We start from the raw sequence: 27,755 nt of genomic DNA, 5'->3' as shown, positions 1-27,755 counted from the left end.
GAAGTGAGAAATGGCAAGCAAAGAGGTGAAGACACCAGAAATCGCAGTCTCCAGAGGATAAATCTTTGTGGTTTTGAGTGAAACCTCCCAACCATTAGATGGGAAATTGCAAAATTCGTATTTTTTTTTTTGACTTTGTTGTGACCAGCTTACAGAATGGAATCTATATATTATAATAAGTACATAAGTGTATGATAAGAGCTGCAGGGGTATGTCTAATTTATTTGTAAAAGTGTATTTAACATCTTATTTGTGTTCTCATACATGATTATTAAAATGATGTGTCTGTTTATGTTATTCAGCCATAAGGATTTAGGACAGAGTGTAAGCACATTGCTGTAATTTACAGCAGGTGACTTGGCGTGAAGCAGATTTCACATCTTTAAGGAGAGCAACGGTGTTCACGGGCTAGCAAAATAAATAAATAAATACAAAGGTCTACAGCAGTTCTTGTAGCATGGTACATTGCAGTTTATCATTTGCCTAGTCAGCAGAGCTTGGAACAGTTTTTAATCGGGTCAAATTTAAGATTACAGATACAGTACGTATCTATAGATATAGATATGCTGTCCATTGGTGGACTGGGCTATTTTATACCGGATGTGACTTTCAATTTTTGTTAAAATAAACCCTCCTTCCAAGTTTTCTGCCCAGCGCAAGTATCCTTTCTTCACTACAAGATTAATTTCCAAGGAAATAACAGGAGAACCTGCTCTGCAGAATAAGTGGCCTTACACTTTGGAGAAAAACAACCTACGCTACACTAACATGTCAAAATATGAAATTATACCATATTGCTTATTTATGAAAAATCATGTGAAAGACTAAAAAATAACATCAATCTAAACCTAAAACTGGGTTTATCAAATGCTAAATTAAGCATTTCAGCTACACTCAATTAACAAGCTACTAGAACTTTTAATTTTTTCTTTTTTTTTTTTAAACTTTGCTCGCCTCTATAGTGAAAAGTTTACAAAAACATTGACACAATACAGAACACAGAACAGCTCACCCTAACACCGTACAATATGGCTACACGGACTGAAGAGAAAAATGGAAGTGAACCCGACATAGAAAAAAAAAAAAAAAAGAACTAAAACTACAGCCTAGTAACACAGAAACCTACGGTCTACTGCTACGTGCGCGACATCAATAGAAACACAACCAAGTGGTTTGTGAACAGAAAACTCGAGACGTGCAAAGAACTCATTGGACAGTGTGGTACCGAACGAACCACGTCTGTTTATTGATGATATGCTTGACTGCTTTTCCACTGTGCACAATCCATGTTCAAAAACACTCAATGTTGACTCTGCTCACTTACAGTACGACAAGAATGACTTCCGGAGAATAAAAAAGAGGGACGGGGGCAGGGCTTCATAGCACGGTACATAAATATGACTTGAGTCTACATGCACAAAGAGATCCAATGACTAGTTTTTTTGTTTTTTTTTGCGCTACTTTTGCTTAAAGGCTGGTGCTGATAGGAGCAGGGTACAGGAGGCAAGGCAGAATAATCCGTTTAACAGTACAGTACTTGGTTTCCATCACATCACCAAAGGGACAGAAGCGGCAAATGGTTGCTATGCTGAGAGAGATAGAGAGAGAGAGAGGGAGAACTACACGGGATGTATTTAGCTTGTGTACAAGTGGAGATATTGTCTGAACCTACAGCACGGGATCAGAGGTGAAGCTACTACGTGATCCCATTCTCACACAACAATGAGAGATGTGGAAATGTGTTGGATCAGGCTCAGATTAGAGGCCTCAGAGTCCAAAGACAACGTCGGAAAGATTAGCGATGTAGGAGAGCGTGTGAGGACAGGGTCTGTAAGACGGGAGCCGACAGTGGGAGCATCAGGTGGCCAGCCACAAACATAAACATTTCTGTGTCTCTTTAAGTTAAATGTCTTTTTTTTTCCTTGTTTCCTTACATCATACTATAGTATACATACTGTACAACACCCACTGAACCACCGCTGTGTCCGCAGCAGGAGTGAAGAGAACAGAGAGGTGGCACGGGCTTCTTACACTAACATCCAATACTTAATAAACACAGGAGGGGGCTCACACTCAAAACACACACACTTACTGCACATACGCACACTTCCGCACGAATGGAGAGACAAGACACAAAAGAGTTAATGCTTCACAACACTGTTGAATAATGTACAAGGAACTTCATCTTTTAAAAAAAAAAAAAAATCATACAGGAACTTTCTTCAGCTATATTACAAATAAAAGAAGTTTTTTAAAGCTCCGCTCCAGCTGTTGGAAAACACTGAGAAATAAAACATCCTAACCAGTGGCATCGGTGACATTGTTCTTGTTTGTGTGTCTTCGGGAAAGACAGAAAACACGGAGAGGGAGGAAGGAGAAGAAGAAATAACTGTGTGGTAATAATAACATTGAAGTGGCACGGGGAGGATTGAGTGGTCCTTTCGAAGGGGAGGGGGGGGGGCGGGGGGGCTAAACAAAAAGTGCAGAGATAAAGTGAATTCAAGTAATGTGTGCTCTATACACAGGACAGGGAGGGAGAGGGGAGAGAGTCCTTTGCTCCAACGGGGGGCCACTACTGGCTCTTCCTGTGTTCAGTCAGGCTCGCCGATGCCTCTGTGGGTGTTTCTCCGCGGGCAGCTTTGGAGAGGACGTCCTCCCACTTGGCCTGAAGTTCTGCATCCTGGGCACTTAAGAGCAAAGTTTGCTGGGTGTGACTGAGCCGGAGCACGTGTTTGACCTCCGACTTCTCGGCTGTAGCTGTAGCTGCTGCTGCTGCTGCTGCTGCTGCTGCTGCTGCTGCTGGTACCGCGCTCACCTCGAACCCAGGGAGAGGAACTGCCCGCGACCCCTTGGAGTCCTACAGAAAATAAGAAGCAAAAAAGGTTGGAAGATATGTGGTCGTATTTAAAGCTGTGTTCACCTGGAGTAAACATTATTTTGAGGAAAGAGGAAGCGGTGCAGGTGACAGCTTGTCTCTGCAGCAGAGGCTAAATATATTCCAGCAGGCATGTACAGTAAACCCTCCCTTCCCCCTCTTTCTTTCTGTATAATCAGAAAATGCCCGTCCGACTCCTATTAATCCTAATCTTTGGAATAGCAGCTTTCTGCGGTGGGATTGGGATATTAGTCTTGGAAATGAAACCCGGAGAGGCTTTACAGGCGGACTTTCCTTGTGAGCCACGCGCGATGAATGACATAGCATCACAGACTCTAGTGAACCCTTTAGAAAGAAATATGCAAAACATTTTCCTCAGAATTCAACTCTCAGTACGTGCAGGGACACACAGGCCGCCTTGGTGATCTTTTTAAGGGGATCAACTTGTCATATGTCTCCCTGGAATGTTATGAGCAGATTTCCCGCTAGAACCAGAGCCAAGATTTCGAGGAACTACACAGCGTCCAAAGAGTTATGTCACCCGCTCAGGGCAAACCAGAATCCAGCGGCCACAGTGGAGCAGCGTCACCGACAGCGGCTATACCTGAGGTCAGACTCAGGACAACTAAATCCCCCTGGCCCAAATCTACAAAGCACAGACAGGCAGGATTGGATAGATTTGACATACACACAGTCAGCGATGTGTGTAGGTGCTGCGCTGCACAGATGTCCTGCCTCAAAGGGAGGAAGCAGACAGGAGGATGGGAAGGCCTGACGGATGTAGCACGTGTGTACGAGGGGCCAAACGAAGAAGACATTTCACTATCAAGGGGCTTCAGTTTTAAAGTGGGAAGTTTAGGTTTTTATTGGAGACATCTGTGATGCCCACCTGAAACTCAATTCATTTGAGTCTGTGATGTCCTCAATTTACACAATACTTACCTTAAAATGGGAATCACATCTAATAAATCCTACATGTTAAAGAGTATAGTTCATAAGTACTTAAACCATTTAAATAGTGGGTGTGTTTACTCTTACCTGTCCGCTGTTTTGCAAGTACAGCACCAGTGGCTCAGCCTTGGTGACGGCCACCCACATCTTTGTCCAACTCTTTCCTTTCTCCTGCACTTGGAGGTTTCCACACATAAGGCAGTTCTCCACTGTTAGCGATGTCTGTCTCTGAAGAGACACAACAACCAGCGGTTAGTGATTTTCTCGCTAAACGACAGACCGAACAGAAGTGGAGAAGCAATTAAAATCTATCTGTGTGTCTGGACATTTAAATTTGATGAGTCAATGACAACCCAGGTCTTCGCTATTATATAACACCTATTTAGGACACAGCGGGATTTGAACATAGACAGGTGTTTGAGCTCACGCAGGGCCCTTGTCTGACTTCACTACGGCCTGCAGCTCCCTCGTGTGGTGACTAATCTCACTGCAGCCTGTTTCCCCAGTAGTATGCCGTGACGAAGCGGACAAAAGCTGAATCGTGTGACAACTGCAACAGCGCAATATGTTCAGTGTCCTCTTGTCAGACACACCAGAGTGGACTGTAAATCCAACCAGAGACAGGAGGACAGACACCTGAAGCCGCCAGACTGTTGAGTCAGCAGAGACGACTGGTCCTCCTTGAGCTCAGATCTCATTATCGTATTATTTATCAGAGACAGATTAGCTGATCTTTCAATGTGAATGTATGTGTATTAATAAATGCACACGTGTACAACTTCAGATAACACAGTGACTTCAAAAAAATACTTTTATGCCTCTTTATTTATATCCAAATGCTGTGTATAGTCCTGCAAAATGTGTTTTCCAATAACATTTGTACACTAGTGTGCACATCAACTAGTTGAATGTAGGTATACTGTGAGACATCTATGTGGTCAGACTGGCAGAAAAATAAACCTTATGCACATGCGGTTCAGTCTTGTGTGTGTTTTTTTGGACTCAAAGTGTGCGTCTCACCTCAGGCGCGGCTTTTTTTCTCTGTTCAACACCACACATACTCTCCACGCTCAGACTGGCTTCGAAACATTCGGGGCACACTCGGCTTGTTTTGTCCAAGGTCTTTGAACACTTTGCACAGATGGCCTGCAGAAGGGCAGAGAGAGAGAGAGAGAGAGAGACAGTTAATTGTGTGAATATTTTTTTCCCCTCTTGTTCCTTGAATCTTTTCCCCATCCATCCGTTTCTACATCCCATCCCGAACAGTGCCCAAATGCCTCTTGTTCCATCTGTGCTCACCGCTCCACAAGACTTGCAGTGATGTTTGCGCTTGGTGAAGTTGAAGCTGTCATTGCAGCCCTTACACGTCTGCTTCTCTTTCTCCTTTTTCTTGGAACTCTTCTGGAAGCAATAATAAAATAAACAACAGGAATCAAGGTCTCTGGTCTGTTCGGTTTCAGCAGAAAGTGAAGCAAAAACAACATGGCTGACAGGCTGTCTTGCTTCATCCTTTGTTTGTCTGGGTGTCTGACTTCTGTTTCTTCTTTCTATTAACAAAGACGAAGGCAGACGCCCACACAGACACGCTAAAATATCCACAATATTTCCTGTCAGGCTGTTGTTATAAATGCATGCGTGGGATGAAGACGGAAATTCATCCACTTTTTCTTCTTTCCTTTTGTAGAGGCAAGACTCGGATGAATCAATTGCTAGTGTCAAACGGGCATTATTATCATTCCAGTCACCTGCTCCGTCATCAGTATACCTTTCAGCATCTAACACCTTTGTCACGACACAAAGCAAGAACAGGTTTAGCAGAACGCTCTATTTATTTATTTACAAAAAAGAATCCGTGATTAAGTATTTACCGGCCATTTACCAGCCAGTTTAACATGTTTTATTAAAAGACTCTCTTAAAAAAGAACAGATGCAGGTGTATCATTTCAAGCTATTTGATGTACTTCAAAACACACACCCACACTAATCCTCTTCTAATGGCAAGTCAAATCAAGATCAACCTGTCTATAATATGAGAGGTCAGTCTCATCATCTGTTTCTCTCTGGCTGGATATTAGGCAACCTTGCAAATTTGCACATCAAAGTTCAAGCAGGTTTGATGGGATTGTACTTGACTGAAATCTGCCCCCTTCTTATTTATTTATTTTTTTGCACCTGTTAAATGGGATGCAGCTTTCCCCTTATTTTTCTCATTAAACACAAGGCCTTAACCTCAGATACATTCCAGCATAACTCTGTCTACAACAAGGGTCAACCTGTGCAGATCTCTGATCAGGAAATAGAAGGAAAACCAAGCCTACTTAATCACTGCCCCCTATATGATAGACACATAATAGTTTACCCATTACTGAGCTTTAAATTGGATTTTGGACACCTAATAATCACCACCATGATCAAATTATTGCTTTGCGCTATGGGATTGCTGGCAGACACTAATGAACATGCTGCAGATAGGACTTACTTTCCATTCTGAACTGCTGAGAACAGTGACCAGTAAATGTAGTAAAATATATATTAGATGGGGAGAGATTTCAGCTACAACTCAGATGTGCTTGCATTTACAACTAACACTCTCAGCGTGAGTAACAACGCTTTGGCTGCTCCAAGGATGGCTTTTACTGCATCTCTTAATGAGGTCTGCATCTTCTCTCGAAGCTCTGACAAGCTGTGTGGTCTTTTAATGTCTTCAGACGAACTAATAAAGATACGCATACCTGGTATTTATAGCTGTTGTTTCCTGTTGGTTACAGGTGAAACTGAAAGATATGCACCTTTGTTCTAGTCTGGATTACCACTACATTGATATGCATCCAAAATTAGTTGTTTTGGCCCCAGAAGATGACATTAGAAGTGTTTCTTTTAAAAATGGAACAAAAATGCAAATGAGTTGCTGATTACGCACCAGAATGAATGCGCCCAGTGCAAGCTGGATTTTTAAATTAGGTGTTCACACAGCCGTTTAAGTGAAATTTATAATAAACTGGACCAATTTACTTTTATTATACGAAAAACCAACAATGAAAAAGGGCACATACCCCTGGATCAAGACCCTCAGGAGGGCAAACAACTTTCAATGTTGCCTCGACCCATGACAATGTGTTGGTAGTAGAGTGCAAAAATCCTAGCTCACAACAATCCAAAATTATCAGGACATTCAGGTGTCACTGAAATCTACTTTTAGCAAGTTTATAAAACATGTGCATTCAAATGATGCATGTAAATCAATAGAATGGTGCTTAAATAACAAGCTAACTAACACGTACACAGTTTACAGCCAATGGGGGAATGCATAGATCAATAAGAGGCCACAGCTCATTTGTAGGGTTAATAAAGGTCTACCAACATGCCAGTTAACAAGTGTTACTTCTTTTCTCACCCTTTCATGTAGTCCATCTGAGTCCATGGACGTGTTGCTCCAGGGACCCTGCAGAGAAAGAACAATCACAGTGAGCAACAGCTGCTTCCTCCAGCAGTGCCATATCTCTACCGCTAGGTGTCAGTGTTGACCTTCTGAATCTGGTCCTCTGACTCGTGTCAAGTTACGCTTGGCTGCGGTCCAGCTCCAGCCAGCACAAAGTGGGTCAAACCAGATCCATAAGAGTTTTGTATAAACTTTGACTTGGTCTTTCCCTATTAGGTCATGAGGGAGCTCTGCGAGAAGAGACTCGCAGATGCTTCAAGTGGAAATAAAGAGCTTCTTTATGCATCTGGTTTGTCTGTATGATAGTAGCACATCCATAGATGGGGAGCTGTTCAGGCAGACAAAGACCAGACTATGACAATCTCACTATGTGGAGCGCCACTTGTCTCCCATGATTCATTGCACAGGATGACCCGCCAACTGACTGATCAATGAACTGAGTGATGAAGGGAGAGTGAGACTGACCGGTGACTCGGGCACATGGTCATCCTCCCGGGAGAAGGAGCTGTTGAAAGCTTTATTGAACGTCTCGCTGTTTTGTTTGTGCCGTTCAATAGTGGCCTTGGTCACCTGAGAGTCAGGAGAAATTTGGAGGACAGAGGAGGAGAGAGGGAGAATACGATCAGCATTTGGATACATTATGAGTACCTTCATTCAGACCACATACAGACAAAATTAAAAATCACAGAATTACAGCCTGACGTAAAGATGTTCTCTGATCTTATGCAGAGCCTGTTTCTGTGCCCACTACTCTGACCACGCTCCAAACGAATGGCAACACAAATGACATCACACCATCACAAAGAATAAAGGCCTGTGTCACAGTCCAGAGACCCTCCTCGCTAGTAGTGCGTAACAGCTCTTTTCTTCTCCCCTCTACTTTCCACTGTTCATCAACTTCAGGAATGCTACCTCTATTCATTTCAGCCAACACACACAAAAACCTCCCAACCCCTCGCTGTAATATGCCCACCCACTTTTCCAGCCGGCAAGATGTTTTAATCAGCTTTACTCTGCTCTAATGGGCTAAATGAGCAATAATGAGGGGCTTTATTGGAGAATATAATTCCCAAACTCTGAATGAGAAAGCTTTGCTAATTCCAATTTTCTAATAAAGCAGAACGACCAAAGGCCCAAAATGCTGTGTGTGTGAACGAGATGAGCAGACTGCGTGTGTGTGTAAACAACTGCATGTGTGAGATCCTTGCCTGAATCCAATCTTCCTTCTCCTCAGCCGTCCTATAAAAGAAAATCATGAAATCATTAACAAGAAAATACAGAGAATCAATTAAACTGAACAAATGAAACGAGGCAATAAACAGACACACTGAAAATTAAATGTGCAGAAAGCTGAAATTGTATCATATTGATAAAGTATTAATGAAATATAAATCTATGAATTAAATAATCACAACACACGGGTTCGCAAACTAGTTTAGATCAAAGGCTCTGAATGTGATAATTTATGCCTCGGGAAGCGAAATAGAAAGAGATGCCAGATCACTGTGTTATTCAAAGCAGCTAATCGGTTCATTGAGAATTGTTTTTAGCATTCTTGCTAAGAAGAGCTAACTGGGCCGTGACTGGCTTGTTACACAGGCAAAACTGGTTTGTGCATTTGATTTGTTATTACTCCGCATCAAACGGCTAACGGCAGCACTTCATGGGAAATAGGGATGATGGGAAATAGTATTCAAACAGTATTTGTTACAAAATGTCACATCAGAATAACATCTCTATGAAACTCTTAACATGAAAATAAATAGGATTTAAAAATGTATTAAACTGTAAAACGTTCTTATAATATTTTAAGTTAATAATTTATATGGAGCACCTTACCCCTTCATATGGTTGCAGAGAAACGTTTTAATTGTTTTATTTAATATTGAACCCTTCTATGGGAATGATTGTGACGGCATAAAACTCCAGTTCAGACTGCGGCTGATTTAAATGTCTCTACCTGGCTTGCAGCTCCAGTGAGCGCTGTTTACCGATGATGGCAAACGTGTGAGGGAGGTTCTGCTTCACGTTCTCCTGCACCTGAGGTCAAGAAGCAGAAGACACGCGATTTGCATTCGGTCGAATAAATAAAATGCCAGCGCAAGAGAGAAAGGGAAGACATCTGTGGGGCTGAGGAGCAGAGCGGTACCTCCATGCCGGCAATGTCGATCCTCTCTCGGACGCTGAACTTCTGCCCCATCAGTCTGAGTTTAGGCACGCAGTATAGCACCATGTTGTTGAACTACAGAGGGATAATGAACAGTACAGATATATATATATATATATATATATATAAAAAAACATTCTTCCACAGTTTGATATTTGTCTAATTTAAACAATCCTCTCACCAAGTAGAGGTATCGGTCTTGTGCTGTTCCATTTTTGGCTGACATCTTCTTGATATGTCCTTCTTTGATGAGCTCATTGGCCGGGTTAACTATGTCCTCTTCTCCTCCGAGCCTCTCATAAACCTCCAACAGCTTGTGCATCTTTTCCTGAAAGGCATTGAGCAACAGGAGGGAGGATGACCACGGCTGAAAAACTGAGGAGACACTTATATCTACAGACGGAGCTCTACAAGGCGAGATTATTTTGTCAGAAATTCTTACACATTATATTCCTTTACCGGTTCATTGACACGGTTGTTTAAAGGGTGTGAGAGAGTGGCGTATTATCGCCAGACAGAGGAAAGCAATGTGGAGGATGCATCTTTCAGGCTTCCGCGAGCTGTGAAACTCGAGGCAGGAAACAACAATTTCCTGTCTGTACTAATGCAATGTTACTGACTGACAGTGCAGCATCAGCGACTCTTTGATTGGGTAACACATTAGCTGGCTCTTACAAAGCTCACATCAGATAGGGTTAGACTGTCGAAACGGGGCAACGAAAAGAAACAAACAGAGCAGTGATGTATGGGCTTGAGCGAAGTCTTACCATTTTCCTGATGGCTGCATTGGAGTGGTTTGCTGCAGTAGAGATTAGCTCCAGTGCTTCTGTAATACACCCAGAGATAACAGACACTCAGACACTGCAGACTGACATGAATCAACTTCCCTTTCTCTTTCACAGAAACAGGCTGTTTACAGAAAAATGTTATAATTAAGTTTAACAAGATCGGACACTAAACATGCAATTAATATTAACCTCGCTTTGTGCATTAGGCTGGAGTATAGCCAGTAGAGAGTCTACTGCTAATGCCTGCCAGCACCTGACTCAGCCACCTTAATCATAACCTACATAAACAGAAGTGACACACAGGCGAGGGAAATGAGGCCAAAACAGCCGTGATGAATTGTGGGTGAGTGAGAGAAAGCTTTCCACGGACTCCAAACTGCACAGTTAAGGCTTAGGTAAATGGACAGAATTGATGTGGGAGTGGATCAGACCACATTGTGTAATCTGTCTCTACCAGGCTGTCGGTAAAACTACACACAAGAGCGCTAGGGACTAGAGTATGTGAAGCACCAGGGTGAAATTAGGGCATCGCATTAACAACTACTGCATGTCACAAGAGGCGCTGGTACAGTTTTGGCAGCTTGTGCTTTAAAGGTCAGCTACGCCATGGCCTTGATGAATCACCCCACAGACTTTTGTACAAGAGAAGCTGAATGTGTGCAAAGCCTTTAAAGCAGGGGTCTTCAACGTTTTCCAGGCCAAGGACCCCCAATCTGATGGAGAGATGGAGCGGGGACCCCCTACTTATATATATATATTGTATAAAATTGTGTTTTATATTAAACCGGTCCTATAGTGCCTTGTAGAAATGTACCTTGTTGTTCTGCATTCAATACTAAGATATTAAAATAACAAACAGGTTAATATATTCATGTTTTTATTTTGAACATGCAAGGTACAGTGGTATGGGTGGCCGTGCCACTGCCATTTATAAACATACCTCAAACTGAGGTGAATATAAAAAAATGTCTAATCAATCAAAACATTTTCGCGACCCCCCTGCAGTACCTCCGCGGACCCCCTAGGGGTCGCGGACCCCCTGTTGAAGACCTCTGCTTTAAAGCATAAAGGTGTGATAGGGAATTTAAGAAAGTCAATTTTTAGAAACTAATCTAAGTCCAAAAATCTGCATCACGGCGTCAAACGTGGATCATATTATCTCATGAATATTATCACCTGCCTGTCAAATATCAAATCTGAACTGTAACAGCAGAGCATAGTGACTACTTCAGGGACTGAGCATTGGTGAGCTGTGACCTGAGCTGTGTTCATATATAACACATTAGTTTTTTGGCTCCTTCGACGATGGTTGTCATGCAGTTTGTGCCTCTGGGCCACAAACAGTAACAGATGGGGGAGGAAAGTGGACATGTGCAGCGAGAACAGATGTACCACTTCTGTGTATGAATCAGACTGAGCAGCCAAATTTCGAAACACGTCAGTTTCTGCAACATCCACTGCTTTCTAGTCATTCCTGCTCTCCTGCCGCCACGGAGTCGTGTAACTCTCAAATGTTCCAACTCAGCAGACACGTTCTGCTTCGCCGGCGTTTCTGGAAATATGGACCTGCGTAGGTTCACATCTCTTCAAGTGTTTTCATAGAGTTTAGCTATAGTTGGTGTAGGTTACTTAACCTTAACAAAGGCATTGTTTTCATATTGATTCAATATTTTACATCAATATCTATAAGCCAGACTACTGTGAGTGCCTAAAACATGAACTACACAACTGAGGGCAGAATGTATTCATACCCCGCCAACTTTTTAAATCTAGCATGTACACGGATCATACATAACATTATGACCACCTTCCTAATATTGTGTAGGTCTCCCTTCTGCCTCCAAAACAGTTGTGACTCATCAGAGAATGGACATCGGTCCTTCTGAGGGTGTCCTGTGGTGTCTGGCAACAGGATGTTGTTAGTGGGGGCATTTGGGTCCTATGGGTTGAGGGAAGGGGCCTCTGTGGACCAGGCTTGTTCCAGAGCATCCCACAGATACCCACAGATAGTGAATTTGGAGGCCAGGTCAACACCTTCTGCTGTTTTTCATGTTTTTTTGAGTTGTTCCTCAACCGTTTTTTTGCGTGTGCCTGTGTCAGGCTGCATCCTGCTGGGGATGGCTGCTGTCATCAAGGAGTGTCATTGCTATAGGGTAGGGGTGCCTGGTCTGGTCTAGGTGGGTGGAACATGTCTAAGTAACATCCACACGAATGCCAGGTCCAAAACTTTCCCAGCAGAAACTTGAATTGTCACAAGATGGTCAATATTATTTACTTCTCCTGCCAGTCATAATGTTGTGGCTCATCGGTGTACATTAGGATATTCACAACATGCATTTAAGCAGAATGTTAAAGGAATTACAAGTGAAAGCAGAGCTACAACGAGGTGGCAGGAGAACTTCTTTTTAACCTGCAGTAGTGTGATGTGTGTGTCTGTGTGTGTGGTTGTGTGTGTTGCAGTGAAAAAATTGGGTCTCACTTTCTGCATCTTTTCGGTCCAGAGCGTCATCAGGCAGCTTCTTCAGGTAGTCTTTTAACAACAGCTCATAGCGAGGAATCCTCTGGACCGGCTCCAGCATGTGGTGCTGCAGTGTCAGGTTCCCACACACGTCTTGTTTCTGTCGGTTCAGACACAGATAAAAACGTGATTAATCCTGAAGACGCACCTCTTGATATGTGGAGCACAGGTAGCCCGTGTTTCCACTTTGGTGAAAATTCTCTAACTTCAAAATCTGGTAATGATGGAATTAAGAGAACATTTTATTATGTGGCTCAGGTTGTAGGTCAGGTTGTCCAATAAACACAGGGTTGGTGGTTCAATCCCTGTCCAACCAAGACAATCCCTGTCCCTGGGCAAGACACTAAACCTACAGTTGCTCCCAGTGGGAGGTGAGCACCTTGCATTGCATTGCTGTGTGAGTATGTGTGTGATAGGGTGAATGTGAAACACTGTAAAGCACTTTTAGAGTACCATTAAGGCAGAAAATCATTTACCATTTAATTAACGGACAAAGGGCAGAGGAGGAATACAAGAAGACGCCAAAATACAAACACAGACACAAACCTGTATATTCTGGACGACACTCTTGAACTGCGAAGACCTCTGTGTCCACGTGCTGACCAGTTCCATGGCTCGGTCAAAGTTCTTCACATATTCTCCGTACATCTTCATAAAAGGAGCCAGTTTCTGGAGGATGTCTCCGATGCGAGGGTTAGCGTCCCTACAACAAATACACACGTTTAAACGCACTGTCACAAAACAGAAAGCTAGATTTTTTTTAAATTAATTCTCACGTATAATTTCATGCATTTAAAGTTGCACAGATTCCTTTGAACTAAACTGCCCATTTTAACCTCATGCACATGCATCTTGTTTTATCTTGCTTTGCCTCTCCTGCTGGGAGATCACGTCTTCATACAGACGGCGAGACTGCTAATTTAAGGTTTGCTTTAGATGACTCAGTCAGGTCATTTTCGCCTGACATTTAACAGACACCGATGTTACCTTTTACACCCAGCAAAAGCTAAATTACCACATGACAGAGAGCATTAATGTCATACATCAGCAGTGAGAGACAAAGCTTCATGAGAGAACATTTGGGGAATTGCACAAATTTATCCCTCCTACTTCCTTCCTTCTTAAAATGCCCTTTCCACACTTGCTGTGCGGATGTCTCTTGGTTTTCTCTAACACTGTTTTAAGTCTTTTTATCTGAGCCAATAAATTTTAATGAGTTCCAGAAAGCGGTGCGAAGGGAACCAGTGTGTGTGACAGGTGATTTCCCTGCACACAGCTCTCTGGAGGAGTCATTATCTTCCAAAGGGTGGCTGATGTTGGCACAATGCCGCACACTGGAGGTAAATTTTATGCTTACTGTGGAAAAAATGACCTCAATCTGCAACTCTGACACACACAACACACAACACCGCACTCTGACACTGAAGAAAAAAAAACAAAAAAAAAAACCCACTGTTGCCCTGCAGCCCCCTCCAGCCAGCAGCGACGGATTACCGGAGCAAAACTATCTCTAGAATAACTTCACACTAATACTTCAGCGTTAGCCGAGTGTTTACTCCTCACCATTCTCCCGTAATCCGTGTCTTGAGCTCCGGGAGCAGGAACTTATCATGGAAGCAGTAGATGGAGGAGATGTTGGAGAAGATCCCTGTAATGACCTCCTGAGGGATTGCAGCCTCTGTGAGCTTAGTGCAAAATACCTGCAGAGAAAACGTTTGTATATAAAAACTCATGCAGCTCTTAAAAATACAGCTCAGACCCGTCCTATTCAAGGAGTAGACAAATCAAGCATGCAGTTATTTCCTTTGATTTAATTGTTTATCTTTGAAAGGTCAAACAATTATGGAAATTGTCCATCCCATTTGCCAGTAGCTCATTTTTGCCTGACGTGGAATGATATTCAACTAGCAATTAAAAAATGGTAACATTAGAGATGCTGTAACCAGGAAATGCTTTGCCTTTTAGCACCACATATTATGTAAAATGTCAGTTCACAGACTTTACATGAATATCCGCTTATTAGTCAGTGATAACTCTACTCAGGCTTAGTCTCTGAAAGAGTTTGTCCATCTCTTGAAAACTACAGTCATGGAGTTCAAAGGAAATGAAACATGAAGCATGAACTAGGTAGAAAAGGTCTAATGCATGTTGCATCATGGGAGATGTAGGATTCACTCGCACTACTGACCAAAGTTTAGGATGTGCTGGCCTCTGTTGCTGCAGCGTATGCACAAACTAATGGAAATGCAACATTAAGATGATCCACTTAAGAGATTCACTGATAATCAATATTATCAACGTCATTATCTAAATTATTGTAATGTTCGAGTTCAGTCTCATAATCGAACATTACGGATTACTTCATCCATTACGTTCTTCCAGTTTTGCCTCCCTGCCAGTCACAACAACGAAGGGCACTGTTGCACAGAAACATTTGTCGTGTGAATGTAGCCAGACAAAAACAGGAAGTTAACCGTGAGGCTTCTCATAAACCATGGGCGCTCTGTGATAGGGCAACTGTTCATCTCCTCCACCGCACGAACTCAACCAAAAGGAAGAGGACTCAACCGCTGTGAGAGAGCACCAGTGAACTCAAATACATCGTAGGTATATACAAAAAAAAAAAACACTATTTACAGAAAATGAGAGACGATAAAGAAAGAGCCAATAGCAGTGAAGGAAGGAGGGAAGACATCTGTTTGTGTATAAGACGGGTCAGATGACAGGAGATGATATGGCGAAGATTAACTGAATAAATAATCAGTTCTGAGTGTTTCCGAGTTAAGTGGTCTTCTTTGTTTTCAATGACCGTAAACATTCAGGGTTTGGACTGTTGATCTGGAAGAACCTGAATGATTCTCCTCATATTTCATAAACAACATGATCTAGTGAATCAGACTGTTAGCCCCAGATGTCATAAGAAGCTGAAGAATAGCTCCAAGCATCCTGAATAGAAATCTTTAGAAAAATTCTCAGTGTCACAGATAGCAGCTCTATAACTGTATCTTGTCTTTCGTGCCAGTTTGTGCTGCAAACAAACTGAGAAACATCAGACCCATGATGTTGACATACTGACGCAAGCACACAAGTGAGGTTCATGATGGTTTGACGTGTTTGGTGGCAGGAACAGGTGGAGATGAACTTCAAATGTTAAGTGTACTTATCATTTTCACTAGCTCACTGTATCCATAACATGAATCAGCATGACACAAGTGCCCTAATGGGGCAAGAGATGTCACAACACTCTGGAGAGAGACACAAATAGAGGTGGCTTTGAAGTATCAAACTAGGAGACCGTTGAGCCATTGAGTTTGCAGTTATAGCTTCCTCTTATTATTTTAGATAGGGGCCTGGTTTTGTTAATCTGAAATAACTGCATCATAACCAAGATGGCCGCCATGTGACTCGGGTTTCGGCTTTGGCCTCCCGAGAACTTTGGTTTAGCTTGATGCTGAGGTGGACCGAACACCTTGACTCAAGGCTACAGTGATTAGCTGGAGCACCTTGAGTGGCTGTCACTGCAATTTATTTAACACAAAACGCAGACGATGTACCTTTACTATGAAGTCTATGCATTGTTAGCAGTAGGCTACTACAGTTAATGTGCGGCATATAATGTCATCAAACTGTTTTTAAAGAAGAGCTTTCTAATAATAAACTGAGCTGAGTTGCACATTGACATAAATACCGCCACCCGCCCACCCACCCACAATAAACACACAGTTTGTTTATGCTGTGCATGTATAAATATAACCTACATGTACGTATAGGTTCTCATGAGATGCTACAGTGCTCCGAGTAATCCAGTCAGCAGAGGGTGGTTGTGCAGCGGATCACAGCACCAACATTAATCCAGCTCATCCCTGATCTCAATCACTAACACCACTGGCACACTTTGGCGACTGAAATTAGACCCAGAGGTCGTCAAGCTTCACGAACAGATTCACCAGAAAGCACGACGTTACCTGGTCGAGGAGATTGAGTCTTTTAACGTAGGCCTCTTCAGTTTGGAGAAGCTCTTTGGCGATGTTCAGGAGCTTCTGAGCCTCCGAGCACTGGGGGAAACAGACAACACCGGACATTTTATTAGAGTTAAGGAAGCAAAGACAAACATGAACATACTTAGGAAAGCTTTCTGAATCCGGGGGAGATGACAGTTTTGGTTTTAAAATGATAAGAGGAACTGGTAGAAAAGGTTTAAGTGGCTAAGATGAGGACAGAGCGTCACAAGTCACTTTAAAGAAGCTCCACGTCAACACGTTATGTCAAAATTTCAAAGCACACGGTGTGTTGTGCTTCTGTGGCCACTGCTTGATTTTTATCCAACTTCTTATAGTAAAATATTTTAAAATGTAATTATTTGAGAGGTTCATAATAAATTTTAAATAAAATATAACATACATTTACAGTATATTTTATATTTTTGCATTGCTCAATCTGTGTTCTCCAACTATAAATACTATGATATTTACAAGGTATAAATGAATAAAAACAACAAGTATCAAAGCTCTTCCTTTAGATTGTCAGTGACTGGACATTGCACAACATTTCCAATTACAGACTTATAAGTAAAAATAAAGTAAAAGAGCTTTTATTAAAGTCCCCTAAAGCTGAAGCATTTGTTTTGCTTATTGCTTTGACCCTATGTGTGAAGACTAATACACTGTATAGGTCTGACACTAGAAGACCATTTCCATATCCATCTGCTAAAAAGAGAAACGTTCTCTGAGCTCACCTTTAATCTCAGTTTAACATTCTTACAAACAAGATAATTTAGTCAGATTACAACTACTTGGGAGGCCATCGTGGTTCAGTACACAACATGGGTACTCTAGAGAGTGATTCTACTTAGCTGTTTGTCTCTAGTGTGAGTCCTGTGAAGACCTCACCCTCACACCAGCCACCCACAAACCACTACAGGTATAGATGATGTTTTGTTTTTTTAGTATGTACGTAACTGCACTTTTTTTGTGGCACAAACCGATCAGACGTGTCTTTAACGCACTTGTCTGGAGGGAATCTTTGACTAAACTTAGCCTTCTAAATATTAATGTCTGTGGCTCAGTTCTGCAGCAGATTACTGTAAACCGACTTTCACAACGGTCTATTTTAGCCGGTTTAGTTCAGCGGCGGTAACCAAACTGTTAGGTTTCTCAGCTGCCGTGGTGAAACTGCCGAGCTGTTTTTCCTCTTTTCACTCGTGCTGACATGTTAAAGTTGAGACGACAGAAAACGTTTGAGAAATCATAAAAGTGATAAAGTTCATCCCAGTATCACAGGAGTACCACGCTGCGGGGTCATGAAATCCAGCCTATTGCGACAATGTGGGTTTCACAACAGCCTTCTTCCAAGCGAACAGTCAAAAAGACGCACACAGACGCTCGGCTGTCAGAGCGCATTACGCTCATTGCATTCATTTCCTGGAGATTCACCCCACACACCACTAAAACCCAAACACAACTAGAACCATGTTTTTTTATCCTAAAACATCACTAATTAAGTTGTGTGTTGTGAATGTGTGAATAGATGTAGGTTGCGAGCCGCACGACATGCATGCTTGTGCACACATATTTAGACAGATCGTACAATTGCTACCCTAACAAAAAAAGACACTCAATATTTAGATTGGGTGCAAAGCAGATGACACACAAAGTCAGCAGAAGTTGTTTTCAGTCATCTCCTCGCAGCGCACATCTCTGAAGAAACCCACATCCTCTGTGACAAGGTTGTCATTACACAGCCATCAATATGTCAGCTGTAGTGCTAGAGATATTCACGCAGACACACACGGAGGGGGACGAACAAGTGCACACACATTTAACAACACACCCTTCCTGTGCACAGCAGCACTGGGATCAGGAAGCTCTGAAGAGCAGAGATACCTTTCCTCAAAATAATGTGGGTGTTTACGCAGACGGCAAGCGGCTGCGTGACATTTGTGCTAGATTTGGGTGTGTTTTACCGCGTTTACAACATTTTTGGGAAAGAAAAAAAAAAAAACTTCTGCTAACGGTCGCGATGGCGATGCTATGTAAATCTACATGACACGCTGTGCTAACATTTATGCTGTCTAACATTTCCTGTGTTGGCCTGACTGTTAAAAACTCCTTTGACACAGTTTCATCTTTCTACCGTCACCTCCAGAACATTTTTTTTTTCCTTTTGCCATCACAGCACATCTTAAAATTATCCTCGCCTAAGACTCACAAAGAAGAGTATGCGCACTGTTTGAGTGTTGTTTACAGTCAATAGTCAAACCAAAGGACAAGAGAAATTTTAACTCAGCTGTGGGACCGCTTCTGTCTGCGAACTCTTTCATCTCACAATCAGCACAAGCTCCTGTTACAGCTTTTGGGAAGGTATTCATGCTTTTATGTAACAGCAGAGCTGCTTTTACATGCCAGTCAGTCACTTGTGACCAGAAAACCGAGGCTGTAATAGTGTCTAACGTTTCATGCAGAAGTATTCTTTGAAAATGTTCACCCGGGCTGAGATAATAATAGACACAAGCTACTTTTTCCATTAGATGAAAGGCAGTCTGAGTGTCTGAGATGAGGCTGTAAACCTGCAGCCTGCGCTCAGTTTAAACAAGCTGTGAAAATTCCCGAAAGCTGCCACACAACGTGAAAATTAAATAGTGAAGGTGGTGTGTATTCAGACTTTAAATTATGGTCATTTGGTTTATGGTTATGACATGCTGAGGTACTCACTTTGTGTGCCTCTGAGTGTGTATCTGTCAGATACCCAGTCTGTGTGTCTGTCAGAGAGTGTATCTCGCCACTGCTCCCCTCATCCAAGTCACTGTCCTCATCCTGCGTTGAGTCTCGCTTGTTGTCCAGGGTAACGCAGCAGGACACACTCTCCGTTTCAGTGACACTGTCGTAATGGTCCTCTTCGTCAATGGCGTCCTCGTTGGGGAACACCTCCCCTTCTGCGGTACACGACGGGCTATCGATGCCACTGTCCCGGTTGGGAATCTTCCCGTTCTGCTCCGAGGAGTCAGGATTGTCCAGGAGCTTGTGGGAAGAGCCTTCCTCCCGCTCCACGTCGTCGAGGCTGTGTGCGATGTCGTCCTCGGCGCAGTCTTCCAGCGCAGCATCGTCTGAGCCGTCGATGTGCATGGAAGCCAGGTGGGAAAGTTCGGACACGTCGTCAGTCCGTTCAGAGGTGCCAAGTGCAAGTTTTTCCACAGGCGAGGAGTCTCCTGCAACCTTCGCTGCAGTGTCCTGGCTGCAGGAGGACGTGATGTCAGAAGCACTATCCATTCTCAGACACAGGTGCAGCTGTGACCGTGGGAGAACCCCCAGGATGGGGACCCTGAGAAACCAAAAAAACAATGTGTGTATCAATCATAGTTAAATGAGGAATAGATTATGCATAGTAGAAAGGGATTTTAATTGTTCTTGTGTTTTTATCTTTAAATGACAAAACTACACCTGTGTACATATGAAACAGGAACATGTGGGTAACACCATCCTCTAGAGAGCAAATGATAAATCTAGCAAACTAATGAAACAAGAAGAAATGTACTTCCTGCTTACCTTGAATTCTCAAACCTCTCGATGAGGAGCCCGACCTTCTGGGCCTCTCTCTGCGGCTGTGCTACCAGGCCAGGAGGGGTTGGAGTGGGCTTTGGCTTCGGCGGAGGAGGGGGTGCTGGCAGAGGCCTCGAGGGCGGTGGAGGGATCCTCTTAGGCTTCTTGTCTTGCCCAAGGGCGAGCAGGTGCGCTGGTTTAGGGGGCACTACAGATGCAAACGCCCAGACAAAGCAAAAAGAGCAGAGCAAGAGAGAAGCATGAGGCTGCAGACATTAACAAAAGCTCTCAGGTGACGCGAATAAATCCCAGTGAGAAAACCTCCATGGCTGAGTCCATGCGCTAAGCTCGCTTGTTTCCTCGTCAAACCTCAAGACAAAACTCCAAAAGAAACAAAAATTAGTCCGAGACAGAGACATAAAGCAGCCGGGCAGAACGAGATCAACTCTGAGCGTCTGCTATCGTCCAACTTCCTGATTTCAGAACAGGATGCTGAGATGTGCGTAAGCCACCACAGGTTCCAGATAGTTTTAGAAAAAAAAAAAAAAAAAAAACTCACGCAAAGAAATGACAGAGCTAATGGCACTCATGCATGCCAGCACGCTACAGGCTTACGCGTTCACCCTCAAAAGTCTGCGTGTTTGCATAGGTTTAATTTTAGGAAACAGTTCTACGTGGAACGTAGCGATCTTTTACACTTGTTAATTTGAGCACTTCCTCTACGTCTGTGTGTCACTGTCTGATGAAACAAGGGAGGCCGAGTAGCCTTTTCTGTGTACATGAAGTGAAAATATTTATGCAAAAGGCTCATTGTCTCTAGAGAATGAAAGTGAAGATTAGTGTTCCGGTATAAAGACGTATTTTGTCAATGACTTGCTCTTTTTCATTTACACAGATAACTAACACCACAATACCTGTTAAATATGCTTTTGATCGGTAATTACAATAAGACTCATATATTACATTCCTGGTTCAACAAAGAAGAACATTCACATTGCTTAATCTTTTAGTCTATAAAATGTTAAACACATGACCTTTGCATGTTAAGGAGCCTTAAGAATGACGATGCAAAAGTTTCAAAAACAAATGATCATATTTAGTTAGATTTAACTCCTTTTGTTGAAGTGTGTAAACTAATGAATCTGTCATCTTACAGTGCACATGCCATGTGTGCCTAAGTCAGTGGTTCTCAACTACTTTCTGTCAAGCCCCCCCTAGGGGACAGAAGTTTTTTCATGCTAACCCTGAGATAACATATGCAACAACGATTTCCGAGGTCAGTTTATTAACTCAATTTGTCATTCTCAAAACAGAGAAAAAAGTGCAAATGATTTACTGGGATATCGTGTGAGTTTTTTTGCACTTTGTTAGCATTTACTGATGTTGCGCTCTGTTGGCGATACCCTCCGTCAGCTCAGTACACCGGTGTTTGTGTGTACTTCTTCTACTGGGTTGAACAGGCATCCTGTTGATTAGTTTGAGCGCTGCTGCCACCGAGTGACTGGAGGCTTGTTTATCGTTCAAGCATGAATAAAGACACTAATACTGAAAGTGCACACCTCACCGCGCCCCACTATTTGACAAGTACTGGCCTAAGTGGCCTTACACCGGTGCTATCAAACAAAAGGGAAGTGCAAACAGGGCGTCAAAAGGTCTTTTGCTCATGTAATTGAGCTGCCAAGTGATTCAAAAATTTCCACACCACACCACACTAACTTATCCAGGGACTTTTTGAGGGACACACATTAGACTATATAAAGTTCAGAGAAATCCACATCCAGTTTTAGATCCTGTCTGTGCGCTAACTCGTAGCTCCATTTGGATGAACCGTGAGTGAGAGGAATAAATACGGTTTCAGGGAGGAAGTTTATCCTGCCAGGTGGGAAGTAAAATGAATGAAAATGGAGTACCAGTTATCAGAAGTGAGCACAAATGTAGCTCAGCCTGTCCAGACAATGAGAACAAAATGGAAATTGCTATCTCATTTTAAACCACTTCTACATTACAGGCAAAACATTTTGCACAAGTTACAGCCCTTGTAATCTACGTAGTAATGGGGAAGACTCTGGATGCAGCACGAATGAGCTATTACTGAACAAAATAGATCAAATTAAAGGGAAGGATTAATAGGAGGGAGACACATACATGTAGGTTATTTTATGTAGGGCATGAGGGGCCAAGAAATGGTTTTATTAATGTGGAAATTATGTGAAGCATACGCTATAGCCAGAGGTAAATCATTTAATATCAATCAGTTCATTGCTGCTGTCAATTTGTCTTTGCGTTTAGTTTCTTTAAGGAGCTTTAAGGACTTTCAAATATTTTATACACCGATCTGGCGCAACATTATGACCACCTGGCTAATATTGTGTAGGCTTGTCCAGGCTTGTTCCAGTTCATCTCACAGATCCTTGATCAGTTTGGAATCTAGCGAATTTGGAGGCCAGGTCAACACCTTGTTGTGTTTTTCATGTTTTTTTTTTTAGTTGTTCCTAAACTGTTTTTGTGTGTGTGTCTGTGTCAGGCTGCATCCTGCTGGGGAAGCCTGCTGCCATCAAGAAGTGTCATTGCTATGGGTTGGGGGTGCCTGGTCTGGTCTAGGTGGGTGCTACATGTCTAAGTAACATCCATATCAGATCTTAAAGTTTCCCAGCAGAACATTGAATTGTTACAAGATGGTCAATGTTGCTTACTTCTCCTCATAATGTTATGGCTGATCGGCAGATATCTCAATAAATAACTGTAAATTACCACCCATCTCAATCAAGACAAAACAAATTTGGACCAAGACACGAGGCACTCCCTACCATCATTATCAAAACATGAAATAAGGAAATGATTGTTATCCATCTGCATGAATTTCATGCTAATCGCGATCAGATATTGTTTATTAGCTCGGATGTTTGCCACATTCCTCCGGCGTACTTGCAGCTGTGAGCATTTTAAATATCGGGGCCAAGTCTGTCGTGTAATGTCCTAGTACATTTTTCAGTAACTCCCTAAACATAACACATGCTGTTCATTTTTAGCATTCTTTGAATGGTGCCAGGACACAAACACTTGGGATCCACTGGCCTGCTTTACTCCAGCAGCTCCTGCAGAGGTGACCTAGTGAGCAGTGTGAGTGGCAGAGTGAGGCCAGACAGTTGACAAGTACCAGGTTACAGACAAACAACTGTTTGTCACAGAAGAATAAATGACAGCTCAATAGCGGGGGTCGGATATTGCCGCAACTTTCAATTATAATGAAAGCACCAATGTCAAAACGGGCCTTAAAGGGGGCATGCAGTATTTTACCTTGAGGTTTCTGTGCAGTAGGCGGTCTGGGTGAGGTGGAGGGCTGAGGCCGCGGTTTGATGGCAGGCTTGTCGTGACATGGTCTGGGGGACGGACCTTTCTTTACCAGCCGCGGGGAACACTGGTAGTCCACTGATCCGCACTGGTACTGCAGAGAGGAGGCAGGCAGGTCTGCAGAGAAGAGAAAGACAATATCAGGTATTGATCACTCTAATAAGTTTCATCTAAATGCATGCCATAATCCCGCAATAGCAATGCAGTGGTGTTCAGTATCAGTGCTGTCGGTGAATGACCTTGAGCTCAGTGTGTTGCAGGGTGTCGCCCTCGAACAGAGAGCACTGGGACCAGAGAGGAGAGGAGAAACTCTGACACCAGGCCTGAGGCAGCAGTGAGCTGCAGAGGCTGCATATTGGTTTCTCTCACACTCTCTGACCTTTATCTGACTGAATGCATCTCATCTTCTCTGCACATTTGCTTTTAGAATAAGGCCTGCCATACTCTCTAACGAATCCCACAATAAGACTTAAAGACATAAAGCTTTCACCTAAAATATCTAAGCACTGTAGACTTCAGCAAACCGAGATACAACATGCTGCTTTAGGGTTGAAATTCATCAGTAGATTTCATGCAGTAGTAGTAGACAGTGTATTTGGGATCAAAATAAACGTCCATCCATGTGTACAGTGATGAAGAAAGCCAGTGGCACAGCGTGTTTTATAGATGGTCTTTCAGTTCCTGAACAGAATTCTGTGGTTCTCAATCTGACGTCACAGGAAACTCTTGCTTTTGTTGGTTTTGTTGACAATGGCAAAGACATTGTCAACAAAACCACATTACAAGAGTCCATTGCACTGATTTTAACATGAATTTCAAATCACCATACACTCAAAGGTTGTTGTCGTCTTTCCTGCTGCAAGAATGAAAGATACTCTAGTGACGAAAATTTAATCTGAATATCTTGCAGTACGTTTTTTTGCACATTCACATTCTCAGCCATTTTTGATTTTGGTATTTTTTGATTGGCAGTGACCCTACAATCAGTCGCGGTGTCAACATCTTTGAGGTCTAGTTAATGGAGAAGACACGCCTGTATGAACCCATCATAGTGAATACCTCAGCAGCCTTTTGGGCATCACTGTTACCGTCACATCTGTTCATATGAACAAAGTGAAGTCCCTCAGTAGATTACGACAATAACTATGCAAACCACAGTCACATAGCTCTGTTCCTTCAGGCTTCATGAATTCGATCGAGACACACCAAATGTTTCTTTGCGCACACACTAGAGTCCTGGCACATCTAATTTGGTGATTTTCAGATGTGCTCCAGGCACTGGAAGGAGGAAATTCAGTCAGTAATGAGTCCTGTTACGCCGTCTGCCCCATGTGGCACTCTGCAGGCTTTCCTACCATCACCACAGCGGCATAAGAGCGAAGCAGGGGAAAACAAATCAAACAGCCCTCTCAGCTCCGATGAGCACCGAGATCACAAATCCTACTGTAGGGTAAGTTTATATTTGATATTTGACCATCCCTGCACTTGGTTCCTAGCAAAGTAGCCTCTTGTTTGTGCTAATGCCGTCTCTAAATCAGAGATGACACTCGGGTTGAATCAGAGGAAAAGCTTGACCTATGATTAAGAGAGCAGACATGTCCTTCAGCCAAACGACTCGCAGAGTGAAGAACTCTTTGACCCGAGACTGGCAGTGGTCTATCCTGGGAAAAACAAACAGCAGTGGGAGGTGGAGGCATAGGGGCTCGTACCTATGGAAACACGGCGTAGCCATGGTTACCTGACAGCACAACCTGGGCCTCATATCAAACCGTCTTAACACCAAACAGGAACTTGACGACACAGCAGAGCGAGAGAAGGGAGCTGACACTCCCGCTTTTTATTAATTAAAATCTCACAAACCAGGAATAAACTAACACAAGCCACCTGCTGTACTAGAGATCTACACAGTAAAACATGTGAGCAAGTAAAATATATCACAGTGATTTCAAGGTGAAAAAGAGAAGAGAAAGAAACACAAAAGAACTCACGGTCAGGAGAGAGCAGAGTCGTTAAAGAGCATGACTTCGCCTCCTCGTCCAGTTTCACATATCCAAAGTCCAAAGAGGAAGAAGGAGAAGTGAATAGAAAAACCTCGCACACAGCCGAGTCAATATGAAAATAAATCCTGCCCACCCAGTTTTGTGAAGTGCACAACCGACACCAGTCTTTGAGTCAAACACACACACACACACACACACCCTAAAGAGTCCTCCAAAGCTCAGTCCTGCATTACGCCCAAACAAACACCTTTCCTTTCCCAGCGGTGTTCCAGGAACTGCACCTGTCTGTTCACCTGCCAAACCTGATCCATGTACCTCCTCCCGGGGCCAAAGTGACGTGACTGTGGAGCACGGTAATCCCAGCATAGAGTTACATCCAGCCGCACCTGACAATAACCAACGGCGGTTTTGAGGCAGCGACCTAACTGATTTGGACGGCAAGTGATGATAGTAATATTACATGTAGTTTTTAAGAGGGCTTTTGTGAAAACAAAAAGGATGAGTCATTAACATCCTCCGCCCGTCAAGACAATTAGAAATTAAGCGTGCGAGAACATCGCCACTGCGCCCTGTAGGATGTGCCTGACAGTGACAAGCTTTCTCCGCAGTAACGATTTCTTCCACGATTAGTCACCATGTATCCAGACAAAACAAGTCATAAACAATCCTCCGGCTTACCTGTTCATTCACGGCTGTGATGTAACTCACTCTCCAGACATGAACAGAATGCACAGCACACCGAGACAGCCGCGAATATTTTGAGTTGAAACCTGAAAGACTGCATTACAGTGCATTTCTAACAATAGTGAAGGGCTGCTGTAGAAATATTTAGACACTTTACGGTATTTGAAAGGGACACACTGAGAAACGGAAACAAACTCTCTTGAGAAACTTTAGGAACGCATCTCTTATGTCACTAGGTAACAGTGATGCCTTTGTGCTTTCACAAACAGGAGTCAAATAGGAATCAATGCTAGATTTCAGTACGGTACTCAATGCTATGGAATAATTTATATGTGCTTTACACGGGCTCTTAAAAATAGCAGTGAATTTTTCTAAACAAGCAAAACAAATTTTTGCAAATCCCAAAAAGTCTTTGTTTTAGGATTTTAGGGCCTAAAATCAATAAACTAAATAACGCTGAAAATGAACCCATCATTTGCCATAACGACTGCTGTTTTTATAAAAGCCCTTCACTTGTCCTCAAACACCCAAGGCACCCAAAACGCACATGCACGCAAAAAATACACAAGCGTAGCTCGCTGTCAGTCACCGTCAGCCCTGAGGCGACCCCCTCAGAGTCATTTATTACCCATCATCCCTTGAGTACAGTCCTCCCAACCCAGCGCTGTCTGGGAGACAGATCACTCACATTCAGCCTCTTCTCCCCGCTCAGACAGCCAGTCAATCAGGTCTCCTGCCCGCAAACCAACCCCTGGCGAGCAGGGGCTGACAACCTCGCTCCGATAACTTCAACCAGCCAGCCACCCCCACAATTCCCCCGCCAAGACGCGGCTGAATCTCTGTGACACTCTTTCTGAGAGTGGTACCTCATTATTCGCGTGTCACATCTCCCAGTTCCTCTGGCTTCTATATACATTTTCCTTTCACTCAGTCTGTTTCTCTCTTCTGTTGTTCAGAACGATATTGATCCGATTTCTGGAGTGTGTTACTCTGAAAGACTGAGCCAAAGAGTGCCAGTCTCGTATCCAATAGCTCTAATGGTCATTGAGTGACACTCAATGTCTAAAATCTGAAAGACAAACACACATTGAGGACGTCATGCTGTTTTTCTGCGAGATAAAGATGACAGAGAAGTCGACTGAAGCTATTAGCTCCACATCCCCTCCTCCTATCTGTTCGCCTCTCCCCTTCCAGTGCAGCAGGAGACAGAAGCTATGGACCTTGATCTAATTTTCAGCTAAAACCCTGATGGTTAAAAATCCAGAAAGACAAAAATCCACAGAGACGCAAATATTTGCATCGGTATTGTTATAATAAGCACACAGGGAGAGTGGGATAAAGTGTATCAAAAACATGACAGGTTTCCTAATCACAGAGAGGACAATGGACTTTTAAAAATGTGCCAGAATATATAAATGTGTCTAAATAGTCACCACCTTTGTATCAA

The 27,755-nt window shown here is 43.0% G+C and overlaps 1 protein-coding gene across 1 annotated transcript in view; it reads right to left on the bottom strand.

The window, feature by feature from the left end:
• Nucleotides 1-1,000: 1,000 nt before the first annotated feature.
• fgd (faciogenital dysplasia) overlaps nucleotides 1,001-27,755 on the bottom strand; it is a 53,625-nt gene continuing 26,870 nt past the window's right edge. Inside the window, exons 2-19 of the mRNA XM_084552491.1 lie at nucleotides 23,571-23,741; nucleotides 20,280-20,481; nucleotides 19,449-20,055; nucleotides 16,704-16,793; nucleotides 14,302-14,438; nucleotides 13,285-13,441; nucleotides 12,700-12,838; nucleotides 10,200-10,258; nucleotides 9,614-9,760; nucleotides 9,415-9,507; nucleotides 9,226-9,305; nucleotides 8,474-8,504; nucleotides 7,731-7,835; nucleotides 7,221-7,268; nucleotides 5,126-5,227; nucleotides 4,847-4,972; nucleotides 3,914-4,054; nucleotides 1,001-2,857 (exon numbers count right to left, since the gene is read on the bottom strand). Of these exons, the coding sequence (XP_084408617.1) occupies nucleotides 2,573-2,857; nucleotides 3,914-4,054; nucleotides 4,847-4,972; nucleotides 5,126-5,227; nucleotides 7,221-7,268; nucleotides 7,731-7,835; nucleotides 8,474-8,504; nucleotides 9,226-9,305; nucleotides 9,415-9,507; nucleotides 9,614-9,760; nucleotides 10,200-10,258; nucleotides 12,700-12,838; nucleotides 13,285-13,441; nucleotides 14,302-14,438; nucleotides 16,704-16,793; nucleotides 19,449-20,055; nucleotides 20,280-20,481; nucleotides 23,571-23,741 (2,720 nt within the window). The 3' untranslated portion in view covers nucleotides 1,001-2,572. The remainder of the gene's footprint in view (nucleotides 2,858-3,913; nucleotides 4,055-4,846; nucleotides 4,973-5,125; nucleotides 5,228-7,220; nucleotides 7,269-7,730; nucleotides 7,836-8,473; nucleotides 8,505-9,225; nucleotides 9,306-9,414; nucleotides 9,508-9,613; nucleotides 9,761-10,199; nucleotides 10,259-12,699; nucleotides 12,839-13,284; nucleotides 13,442-14,301; nucleotides 14,439-16,703; nucleotides 16,794-19,448; nucleotides 20,056-20,279; nucleotides 20,482-23,570; nucleotides 23,742-27,755) is intronic.

The sequence above is a fragment of the Chelon labrosus genome, assembly GCF_963514085.1.
Source record: "Chelon labrosus genome assembly, chromosome: 10".
Taxonomy (NCBI): domain Eukaryota; kingdom Metazoa; phylum Chordata; class Actinopteri; order Mugiliformes; family Mugilidae; genus Chelon; species Chelon labrosus.
The sequence above is the reverse complement of the archived record's forward strand: the minus strand, read 5'-3'. Positions and strand labels throughout refer to the sequence as shown.